Here is a 12799-nt window from a genome sequence, read left to right on the forward strand (position 1 = left end):
CAGTGTCTGCACCTTCTTATCCTCTGCTTTTGGGAGACCTGGAGATGTTTTGTCCCTGTATTGGTGCATTACGCAAAATTGTTTAAGGGTTGATTGAAGCGAGGACCGTGTAGACTCAACTGACTAATGTGAAATAAGCACGTAGTGATGTTGAGTCTACATGGTTCACAACTCACTGATATTTTTCCCCATTTTTTCACACTTATTCCTCAATTTTTTGCCAGTTGGTTCCTCTGCTCATCTTTGCAGGCTGATCTTTTATTGTGAAAGGTTCCACAATCTATCACTGAGCATTTATTCTTTGTCATGGATGTGACTGAAAATGTAGTCAATTACAATTGTTCTGCAGGACTTTACTGGACTTGACTCGGTTATCATGAGCACAGAAGGAGAGGCACTTTGCAGGTTCCATTTTACAGCATTTATTCTTTCTTTTGCATTCAGTCAGAGAGGATGAAGTTGATTGGTGTCATTTTCAACAACAAAGAAGCAAACATACATACATGCATCTCAAATCTTCACACATCTTAAACACAGAAATTAATAAATAAATCACTTCGATTAGTACAGCCCTATACTTTAATAATCAAAACAGCAAAATTAACAGATGATACTACATTACTACACAGGCTGCCAAGGAAATACAAAGTTATAAAGTGTAATAAACTACTCTGTCAGATGCACACAAGAGCAAAGAACAAAGGGATGCTCTTCAACTGAAGTGCAAAGATTGAACGGGCTCAGGAGACTTAACACACCTGTGTCAGCTCCTAACTTCAATGGACACACCTGTGCATGCTGAAGGAGGGAGCTCTTGTGCTCCCCAGTCTAGCAGTCATGTGACTTCCACTCCCAACAACACTCAAGCAAAAATATTCTTAAGTCAAAGGAAAATGACTCACTTAAAAACAACAACAACTCCAAAAGTCAAAGTACAGCACTGCAGCTCTCTCTCCTGTTCAGCTCCTACCTGCTGCCCTGGTTTGCTCCTTCAGTTTTGAATTCGATCACAGAGACAAACCCCTGTCGACAGAGGACACACCTGTGAGGATCAGATTATCATCAGAGTCTACCAGAGGGTGCAGTCCTCCCTCTGGTGGCCATATTGGAGGAGCTCAGCTCATGGCAACAAAGGAGGAGAGCAGCAGCTGATTTCATTTCAAACATCATAAGTCATCAGCATAGGCTATACATGGTTAATTAGTGTTAAGTTGAAACCTTTAACACCAACCACATTCTCCCAGTTTTTATTTTAAGTCTTTATTTCGCCAGGGCTTGTGGGGGGTGACTTGGCTTATCTGTGAAATACAACAGAGATTCAGCAGCAACATGAAGGTACTGAATGTATTCATGAGCCTTTACACACTGATTTCTTTCATTTTTAGATATTTATTTAATTTTGTATCATGTCATTAGGCTACTTTTATTCTTTAATTTATTGATTTGAGGTTTTCTTCATATTGTTCCACTCTCTGATTTTTCAAACCATATGGGTTTTATAAGGCTGCTGCTGTTGCTTTATTATTTTTTTTTTGTCCTTAATGCTCTATTCTCTTTAAGTGTGAAGTAACTACACTGGGGAGCCACGCCAAATCACCACCAAGTGTTAGCGGAGAAGGTGTAATATATATTGTCATTATTAACATTAATATTACTCTCAAAACGACTCTGGTGTGTTTCTGAATTTCAGTACAGATCCTCCTGTGACTGGTCAGAAAAACTGTTGTGCCTATTGCCTGTTGGCTAAAAAAGCCTCAACATGACATCAGCAAAAGCTCTTTCACCCAGCCATGGCCCTAAAATTAACCATGTGAGAATATTTTGCCCAGATCTATGTTAGGATTCTTAAAACAGGTCACCAGGTAGCTGTGATAAAAAAAAAAAAAAAAAAAAAAAAAAAAGAACGGCTCTCCGACGGAGCAACTTGGTTTCCATCGTTCAGACCAAAGAGCCTTTCAGAAGAATCGATTCAACACTGTTTTGCACCCGTTCCTCCAGCAGCACCCAGCTGTCCCACCAGAGGGAGACTCAAACTCATCCAGTCTGCAGCAATATTGTCACAGGAGCGGTCCTCTTGTGACCATGGCAGCAAGCATCCACCCTGCTGAAGTGCCCTGGAGCAAGACACTGCATCCCTGCCACTTCCACAGGACATGATTCAGCAAGGTCAGGATTTTTTTTTTTTTGCTTGGATACTGTTTAATATGAATGAAGCTGCTCTATACTTTTGATTTTGTTGTTGTTCCTGTTGATTATGCTCTGTAGAGGCTTGTAAGCCCATGCAGGCGGGTCGCCTTTTGCTACATGACACTTTAAAAAAAAATTACTACAATTATAACCAGGGTGTTTGAAATGCGCTATCTCAATAAACTTTGCCTGGCCTATAATGTTGCTATAATATTCCTGTGGGAAATTAATGTGAATGTGAATTAAGTGTAACATGAAACTCACTTCTCATGTGCAATATTGAGTTTTATTGTAATACTTTACTATAGTGTCGCTACTCTTATGATAGATAGATAAGCAATTTTAGCTGATTTTGGCTTTATTTTGGTCATCAATCAGTACCATAATTCAAAACCTTGGTAGTAGTGTGAGGATTGTAGTTATTACACAGTACCTCAGTAAAACTGTGCTGACTACAGTCTTCTTTTCTATCAAGGCTGAAAGTGGAAAAAAATGATGTTAACACAGAAAAAAGGTTAAATCACACCTTTTTGCTGGAATAAATTCTTGTCATGTGAAAAACACAATTAAAAGTTTCATATTATTTGCAAACCACTTCAGTAATTTTGTCAAGATAAAAGACTGATTGGACATGAATATGATGTATGTATTTTGACTCCTCCATAAATATGTTAAAAGGATATTAACAAAGTAGTGAAGTTAATTGTTGGATATTTACAATTTTAAGCTTAAATGGCAGGAAATGATTTCTGAAAAAAACTTATTGTTATGGCAGACTAATCTGTTTGATTGACAGGACAGATGATCAGAGGGGCCGAGTTTTTACCACCATCATTATCACAGGGACAGAAGTATGGGAGGAGTTTCTCAGTGAAGCTGTAGCCGCTATAGGAGTAGATAAAAGCTGCAGCATCTACGTCATAAAAGGAGACCAGACCCTCCTCATAATCCACAAACAACCCCACCTTCTGAGGCTGAGACTTCAGAGAGAGACGGACACCAGGGTCAACATTAGCTTTGTACTCATTTTCATTCCTCAGCCATATGGTCCAGTAGCCATTCTTGGGGATCAGAGTGATTGGTCCCTTCCTGTTGATCGACTCTCTGGCCACTCCTAAAGTCCAGTCAGTCTTCCCTTTAACCTGAACCTCGTAGTAAAATCTTCCTGAAGAGAAGCTCTGCTTTCCTAAGAAAGACACACAAGAAGAAAATCTCTCTTTCACTTTCACTTTACTTTATTGATTGTCCCAACAAGGGCGATTTGGTTTGCAGCAGACATCGTACAAATCATATTTTAAAGGGACATAAACACATAAAACACACAGTGCACAAGTTGCAGCAAGTAGCAAGTAGCAAGCATCGGCCCACCATGTTGTACATTTCATGAAAGCACCATTCACGATAAAGTGCATAATAAGTACCGGTAAAATAAATAAGTTAAAGCGTAACATGAATACCGACAGATAAACTAGGCGGCAGTATAACATCGTCAAATATACACCTCAACCCGTTGAACATCAAACAAAAACACAAGGAAACAACAGGTTGGACCAGTGCAAATGCAAATAGCAGCAGCAACACAGAGCATTACCTTCTCCTCTCCGCAGCATTTAAAGCCCGGATGGAGATAGGCACAAAGGAGAACTTCTTCCGGTTTTTAATGGCCGTGGGGGACAGTTAGGTGAAGGCCTGAAGGAAGCAGCTTATATTCTGAGCTGAGGGGATAGGTGTTATCCAGGCTATTAAATTTCACCTCAGCAACTTTAGAAGCAACTCTCACAGTCCTCCCAAGGGAGTTCTTGTCTTTGTTGCAGAGGTTTCCATACCAACAGATGATGGAGATGGAAATGACAGACTCAGTAAAGGCAGTGTAAAACATTTTCAGTCCTGTCAATCTGGAATTTGGTGAGCTTTCTCAGGCAAAAAAGGCATTGCTGACCTTTTTTGTATAGCGATTTGCAATTCACATCGAATTTCAGCTTGCTGTTGATTATGGTGCCTAAATATTTGTAGTTCGTCACCAACTCAACTGGCTGATCATGGACAACACTACACTGAGAAACTGGGGAGGTTTGTCTGAAATCAATGCACATAGTTTTGGAGACGTTGATTTGAAGGAAGGTTTTTTCGCACCAAGATATAAAATCGTCGAGAACCTGGCCATGGCCGACATCATCATCACCCAGCAGGCTGGCGATAATGGAATCGTCCGCGTACTTGATGATGAATCTGTTGGAGTGGCAGCTAAAACAGTCATTTGTGTATAAAATGTTTAAAAGAGCAGACAGAACACAGCCCTGAGGTGAGCCGGTGGAGGATGTTAGTAGGCTGGACAGTGTGCCGTTGACTCTTACTTGCTGAGATCTATTTGTAAGGAAGTCAAGAAGCCAACCCACAAGGCACGCATCCAGACCAAAACAATTCAAAAGTGTGTCGGCTAGTACATGAGGTTGGATCATGTTATAGGCTGATGAGAAGTCAACAAAAAGCAGCCTGACATGATTCTTACTACCCTCTAAATACTTACAAATAAGGTTAAGTAAGGTAGCGGTAGCACCTTGAATGCCTCTTTTAAACTCTTATTTGATCATCTTTTCAAACTGTTTCGTAACCATCGAGGATAAAGCCACCAGCCGGAAATCATTCAGTGTAGTGGTCCTGTTTGTTTTCGCAACGGGTACCACTACGGACTGCTTCCACAGAGATGGCACCCTCTGCTGGGAGAAGGACAGATTAAAAATGTAATTAAAAAAGGGGCCAAGCTGGACAGCACAGGTTTTTAACAGGTGATGACTAATATGATCAGGGCCAGGGCTTTTCCTCGGTTTACACCTTTTAAAACACTTCAATAATTAACAATTTAACTTAATTACATCTCCCTCATTAAAAGAGGGATTCTGAGGAGGAGCTGACAAAAGACAATTTTTAATTTCAGAGTGTTCGTTACTGAAGTCATGGGCATCAAATCTGACATAGAAATCATTAAGGTACTGAGCCAGCTCTGCATCTGACTTAAATCCATTGAGCTGAATTTTCTTCCTGCCACTTCCTTTGGTCCTAGTAATCATTTTCATACTGTCCCAGACGGAGCCTAGATTGTTCGTTTTTAACTGGGACTCAATCTTCTCCAATATTCTCTTTTGCAGAACCTAATTTCACATTTAATTTCCTTCTGCTGGTAAAACAAATACAGTCTATTCTCTTCCTTGAAGGCTTTTTTCTTTCTGTGCAGGAGGTCTTTAAGTGTCTTAGAGACCCACGGCTTAATATTGGGATAAGCTTTCATAATTTTTTTTGTGTATAACACTGTTTTCACAGGATGAGACCCAACTGCTAACCACATCGGTCAGCTCATCTATGTCTGCAGAGGACTCCTTAAACATTTCCCAGTCTGTAGTTTCAAGGCAACCTTGCAGAGTGAGGCAGGCATCATCATCCCAGACATTTACTTTAAGGTTTTGCACTTTGCCTCGCTTCAGTGCAGCGCGGAATGCAGGGATGAGATTTATACTGTATACCGCGAGATGTATACACCCCACCCCCACCCCACCAGATGACTTGCCTGTTGCAGCAGCGTCTCTATCGAGCTGTATAGGCGTCAACAATTGCAAAATGTCTTCGTCAGTATCCGACTCTGTCTCAGACTTCCAATCCAAGTCAGGTGTGGGCCAATCCAAGTCAAGTTTGGGCAAATTCAAGAGGGGAAAAGTATTATTCCATAGGGGGATCTCTGGGTTGTCTGGGAGATTCTTCTTTACATCACCATGCTTTACTTGTTTCCCATCATCAGACAGGATGAGAGCAGGATGTGCTGTATCAGGATCCAGAGTCACATCCACTTCAAACTGCTGGACCCTCTTCAGCTCAAGATCAGCACACAGCTTCTTCATCTCTTTACTGAGCGTCTCCCCCAGCTGAGCCACAGCTCTCCTCACACTCCCCACATATGATGAGCGATGGACTCTGACCTCTGTCCAGTTCTTGGTGTGTTGAGGAGCGCTGAGGGATGGGAAGCTTTGGAGGAGGTGGAGGTGGTCTTCAGTGTGTGAGAGCTGCTCCACCTCAGTGCTTCTCCTCATCAGCTCAGAGATTTCCTGCTGCAGCTCTTTGATGAAGCCTTCAGCCTGTTTCTCTGTTGTTTTCTGCTTCTCTTCAATCATGTCAATGAGCTCAGCCTGGCCTCTCTCAACAGACTGCATCAGAGCAGTGAAGACCCGCACACTGTCTGCTATCTCTCTGTCTGCATCTTCCCTGCTGAGCTCCACTGACCGTTTGATCTCCAGAATCTTCACTCGTCTCTTCTGGATCATCTGCTGAATTTCAGCATCTGTCTTCCCCAGCTCAGCCTTCTTTCCTTCATATTCTTCTTTCAGAGGAACAATGTCATGTGACTTGTGGTCTGAAGTGCAGAGCAGACATACACACATCTGGTCAGTCTTGCAGAAAAGCTCCAGTGGTTTATCGTGCTTCTTACACATCCTGCCTTCCAGGTTGTCCACAGGATCGATCAGCTGATGTGTTTTCAGGCCTGTGATTCTCTGATGAGGCTCCAGGTGAGTCTCACAGTAGGAGGCCAGACACACCAGGCAGGACTTCAGGGCCTTCAGTTTGGTCCCGGTGCAGACGTCACAGGGAACTTCTCCTGGTTTGGCACATCGTTGATCTGAGCGGCTGCTGGCTTTCTTTTTAGCTAAACTGAACTGAGCAGCCATCTCAGATATGAAAGTGTTGATCCGCAGCTCAGGTCTTCTGTAGAAAACCTCATTACACATGGGACACTGATACGGGATGTTAACATCCCAGTGCTGAGTGATGCAGGTTTTGCAGAAGTTGTGTCCACATGGTGTGGTGACTGGATCAGTGAACACATCCAGACAGATGGAGCACAGGAACTGATCTTCAGATAGCAGACAGCTGGCAGCAGACATTTCTGCACACTGAGACCTAAAGGTAAGATGTGAAATGTAATTCAATCTCAGTAATTAACTCAATCTTCATAATTCAATCTCAATATTTGAATAGTAAAAATAAACTCTGTCCTTTAGTGGCATTTTTTGTGAAATAATCATGGAGCTCACAGTTGAGAAAATCAGTCTATGAAGACACTCCAGTGGCATTCAGGGTCCTTATAAAGTGAAAAAGAGCAGGGCTGATGAGCGTCCAATAATGAGGAGAGTGAGCAAGTGAGTTTACTGTCTAAATTTTACCTAAAGGCTTTTATCATGGACATAATCAATGTGGTACTCATGTTTTCAACTTGACTGTAGGTATTCATAACAAAAATAACAGTTGTAATAAATATGTCTTTGATGCTAGTAAATATTAATAAAAATGGTGCTGATATTGGTATCTATTATTGTTACACATGATAATAAAGACCTTTTAAATTATTGAACATTTCTTCCTCTTCTCTTAAAGAGCAGCAACAACACAAGGAGTCCCTCTTTGGACATGTTTTTTACTATTAGTAAAAATAATTTTGATACAGTGTTATTAATTGAAAATACTGTAGCTTGTTTCTTTATATTTCAAATGTTTCTCTGTATTTCTTTGGCCACCACACATATTCCATTCTTTATCATGCTTTGGCATTTGTGATCACATTCTAATAAATGCATTTTAAATGACTTCAAACTCATTAGCCCTCCTCTTCTTCACTTTAAAAGCACCTTGAATGCCAGTGGAGTCTGTGTTTGGATTTCTCTGTCACCACAAACAGCTCAACTTATTTTGATATAGTTACATTGCATTTCATTGACAAATGAATGTAAAATGGACAGGCATACAGCTCAGTTTTGTGAAATTGCGCCCTATTTCAACAAAGTAGATATTCACAGCTGTACTCACCTCTTGTTTTATTTCTTATGGAGAGAAATAAACTTTTCCCGACGGCAGCAATGTTGTCGCTCTGACTAGGCTACTTTCAGTTTCACTTTCCCAAAATGACACTGACAGTCTCGTCGTCCACGTGTTGCTCCGCCTGCAGATTGTTTGTCATGTTTTCTTGTCATATTCAGCGTGATAAAATAAACATGAAGAATTTGCCTGAATGTGTTTTTTTTTTTTTCTTCCAAGTACATGTCTTATACCTTTTCTAATTCAGTTTACACATGAATGCAGAAGTAAATGTTTGCCACAAGAGAAACTGATTTGGTCATCTGTCATTTGACACCCTCTCCACAGCCTCTTGGCCCGACAGAGGAGCAGCTGCAGCACTTGGCTCCTCTCACTGCGCTGCAGAGCGGAGCGCTTCAGGAGATCCTCTGTCCCCACGGCAGGCACACTGTTGAACAGCTCCTGAGTCACACACACTGCCCCCGTCACACCCTCGCTTGTGCAGTGGACTATTTTAATTCTATTTATGCTATTTTAATATTTTAATTCAATTTATAGATGTATGTTTTAAATTTTGTTTGATACTATTTGATTGTAGAATTGTAAGCATGGGTGTTTTTTTATGAGCTGCTGGACATTTTAATTTTCCTTTGAGGATGAATAAAGTTTGATCTATCTATCTGTCTGTCTGTCTGTCTGTCTGTCTGTCTGTCTGTCCGTCCGTCCGTCCGTCCGTCCGTCTGTCTATCTATCTATCTGAGTGTCACCCAGTTTTACCCAAAGCATCACATTTGGCTCAGAAGGGTTTTGCTGTTGTGAAAGATAAAACCAAAAAATAAATGAATAAAAATGGAACTATCAGGTTTGCTAGTCCATTCATAAATCAGTCTGTCACTTGATTATTTTTGTGTGGACACATTATTTGCTAGAAAAAAAAAACTTAATTGTAATGCAGATAAATCAAGCTCCCCATTCACCGTATTGGAGTACATACTTTTTTTTTTTTTTTTAAATATATTCTGTGACTCTAGTCTATTTTTTCCCCCCCAGTATTGCCCCTTCTACTTGGTAGAACTCTATCGTTCATGTGTGTGTGTGTGTGTGTGTGTGTGTGTGTGTGTGTGTGTGTGTGTGTGTGTGTGTGTGTGTGATGAATCAAAAGATTACAAAATATATTTCAAGGCCATTTCCCCTATGTAAGTATTTTAATTGACCACACAGCGGATTTGAACTGAGTGATTCATCATAGATTTAAACCCTGCAGAGAAGAATTCATTCCTTTTGTTCTGCCCTTTTCCTCGTTTTATTTTGTAGATAAGAGTCAGCAGAGGCTTTGTTAACCTTTGGAAAACCATTCACATTGCATCAGCAGTAACAGTTTAAATGAAGCTGAAGCTACTAGTGGAGTTTCAGGAGCAGGACCACACCTGAACCACACCTCTTCCAGCTTCCCTAATAATGCCCCTGTGAACATGTATCATTTGGTTGGTATGTATTTGACACTAGGAGTCTCACCACTTCTGAGATTTGGATGCTTGATGGGCATGTCGCTCCTGATGATTGACAGTGTCTCTCGCCTATAACTGTGCAAACACTTCCAAGCTGCACCTAATTGGACGGACCCGTCACTAGTGGGCTGTGCTCTCCCGGATTTCAAACCAGACCAGCATGGCTCTTTTCAAAACTTTCTTTGATATTACAAAACCAGTTCACCAAAATGCATTTCTGAAACATTTGAAGCGAGAAATAAACCTTACAGTTGCTGAATCTGTCTTCACTTCAGATCAGTGATTGTTACTTTGAAAGTTTTGCAGGAGTTTTCCAGAGGCGGCGAGTTGCACCGGGCATCCATAATTTTCATAAAGCAGCCAAGACCTCAACTTTATGCAAATGACAAGACACTGACGTGACGCCCCATCTCTCAAAATGCAATGCCATGCCACCAGAATGCATTGCACAGCTGCCTCCAAACACAATGAATGGGAAGTGTGGAAATGACTGATCCTGTGGACACGTACCATAACCCTCTCCTGCTGTTTCATCTTGCTGGCAAGATGGCGCCACACTATGGCGACTCAGTACTACTCTCTGTTTTGTTTGTTAGTCTGGTGTTATTTTGTGTGTTTTTGGAACCCAGTCTTGGTCTTGTTCAGTAAGGGTAGTACGCCGAGCATCAAAAATCATAGGATGTAGCCTCCCTTCACTTTCATCACTGTTTTCCACAAGAATAATTAGGAAGGCTAAAAAAGTCATAGCTGACCACTCTCACCCAGCACACTACCTCTTCAATCTCCTCCCATCAGGCAGGAGATATAGAAGCATTAGGTGCTCAACATCCCGCTTCAGAGATAGCACATACCCTTTGGCTATTAGACAACTGAACTTGCATTGACTTTAATGGTTATGTATATACAGGTTACATTGCAAGTAGCACTTTAACATAACTGCATGCACTTACAATGCCGCTGGGTATTGCATATTGCTTATTGTTTACTGTCTGTCTGTGTTTATGCTTGTCTTTTTGTACATGATGTGCTGCTGTACTGTCCTTGTTTATGATATTTATGTTGGAGAGTCTACCAGGACAAATTCCTATCAACTTGTTGATATGGCAATAAATCTATTGAATCTTGAATCTTGTATTCCACATCAAGAACATGAAAGAGAAGGCAAACGCACCACCCAAACTGAGTAAATTCAAAGACAAGTTCTTGTTCTTGTCTGTACATCCACATTGAATGCTGACATCTTTGAACCAAGATGAAACCAAGACAATTATTGATTCCCAATTTTTCAACAGTGCGCACCAGCAGGCCCAGTGTCAAAAGCTGAAAACCTCACCCTCACCGTGCCTGAGCCTTCACTCTCCACCATCAAAGATTTGCTCATAACATGCATGACTTCCCCTAGCAGTATTCTGTTTATCTCCATCAACATACAAGTCTATTACATTTATCCAATGAACACTCCATATTATCCATCCTTCCCCTTTTGAAATGAGAAGACAAGCTGATAAGAAACAAAATGGATGCCATCACCTCCATCGTTCAGCAACTCATCTCCCTGATAACACTAGTCGGTCGCACTGTCACCACCTTCCAGTAAGGCCACCTGACCATACACTCTTCAAAATACTATAAATAATGAGAGAATCCCCTTTTCCTCAAACAGCACCGCAAACCTTTAATACCATTATTGCTTCCCTTCTCACGTCAACCATATAAACAGACTCTGTTCAGGTGGGGCACTCAGCCCCCGGGACGTCTGAGCCCCTAATCCCCATATATCCACAGATTTAACAGCCTCCACTTCCATGGGCACCTGGCTTCATCAGCTACAGCAGCCCTCACCAGCTCCAGCCGCTGATACTGGGATGCCAGAACCCCCTGCTGTCTAGATCCATGATCCACAGCAGCCAACATTAACTGGGACACCAGCACACATGTTCAGCAGCCTACATCTCCAAAGGCAACTGGCACTGGGATGTCAGCATCCTCTGTCATCAGAATTATCAACTGCAGAAACACCCACTAGCTGGGGCACCTGTCACAGGGTTGCCAGTGCCCCCTCCTGGCATCCAGATCCCTAAGCCCCTACAGGCTCTTTAGCCGAGGTACTAGATTCCCACATTGTCCAGTCACAACAGCCTGCATCAACTGGGGCACCCGACACTGGGAAGCCAGGTCCACCCATCAGGGCCGGCTCTTGGCATAGGCGGTATAGGTGGTCGCCTAGGGCGCCATCTGCTGGAGGGGCGCCGCAAGCGCCAGTCACCCTCGGAAAAAATAAATAATAATAGTAATAGTAATAACGATAATAATAATTTCTGATGCCCATTGGCGGCCTCCCTTTGTGTTCTGTCTTGAAAATAACATAAAATAAACAAAGAAAGAAACAAAGACATGTTTGTCACTTGCGCTGCCGAGTCACATGACGTGTTGGGGGCGCCTGTGTGGGGGCCCATCTCAGGGTCAGAGGAGTCGGGCTTTAACATAGTGCATGTGCAGGCCGCGCCCAAGTTGAATTTTTTTTGTAACTCGGCCGTCCAATAGGAGAGAATAGTGGAATCTGAAAAAATCGTCGTCACCACTGGCACAAGCAGAGGTCCTTATATAGCAACATTTACGGTAAAAACGGCTCCATTCTCTGCAAATGCCCCTATATTGCAACACTTACGGTAACTCATACATTAGGTAAAATGCAGAGAAAGGCCACAGAGAGAACGATACAGCCGGCAGCGGGCACTCCCTGTCCGCATGGACTCCACAGCTTCCCGTGAGCTCCGGGTGACTCTCAGCCGTCTGGCTCTGACCCACAGCCCCCAGCAGCAGCAGGAAGCCCTCACCCTGCCACCGGGTTGTAGGGAGGACTACAGGTGTACAAAATTCATTTATTCAAAAAGCGAGTCAAATATATCTGGTGTGCACTCAAACATTTCTAGTGCACAACGTAATAAAACGTAGCATGGTGTGTTTTATTTTTCTCTCAATGGCCCCTCCGCGGCTCATTAGTAAATAAACATAAAACAAGAGAAGAAGAATATTTACATTTTTAATCCAATCAAAGAGGACGTCATACAATTCAAATAAATACAGTGTACTCTACATCAGCCAATACAACTGTTTCATTGCTGTGTGTTGTGTTGCCTGTTTGAACTGACCGCGTGCATCTGCAAACATGTGAGTAAGAAGAGAAAATACTGCCAAACAAAATTGAACTTCATGAAGAATTTCGGGAATCCCGACAGGCCCTGAATCCCCCACAAGATCTCGCGATG

At 42.1% G+C, this 12799-nt stretch overlaps 1 protein-coding gene across 1 annotated transcript; it reads right to left on the bottom strand.

The window, feature by feature from the left end:
- Positions 1-2901: 2901 nt before the first annotated feature.
- On the bottom strand, positions 2902-8093 carry LOC115355413 (E3 ubiquitin-protein ligase TRIM21-like). Its single transcript, XM_030046200.1, has 3 exons — positions 8035-8093; positions 5920-7131; positions 2902-3405 (listed from the first exon to the last, which is right to left on the bottom strand). The coding sequence occupies exons 2-3, from the start codon at positions 7113-7115 to the stop codon at positions 2964-2966; spliced, it is 1638 nt and encodes a 545-aa protein (XP_029902060.1). The 5' UTR covers positions 7116-7131; positions 8035-8093; the 3' UTR covers positions 2902-2963.
- Positions 8094-12799: the final 4706 nt, after the last annotated feature.

This window comes from Myripristis murdjan, chromosome 23 (genome assembly GCF_902150065.1).
Source record: "Myripristis murdjan chromosome 23, fMyrMur1.1, whole genome shotgun sequence".
NCBI lineage: Eukaryota > Metazoa > Chordata > Actinopteri > Holocentriformes > Holocentridae > Myripristis > Myripristis murdjan.

What these genes read in the sequence shown, in the direction of transcription:
- LOC115355413 (XM_030046200.1), bottom strand. Translation starts at nt 7,115, where the DNA reads ATGTCTGCTGCCAGCTGTCTGCTATCTGAAGATCAGTTCCTGTGCTCC. An exon ending in AAGAATCTCCCAGACAACCC is followed by an intron (nt 3,406 to 5,919) that starts AGAGATCCCCCT and finishes AGTGAAAGTGAA; the next exon opens with AGAGAGATTTTCTTCTTGTG.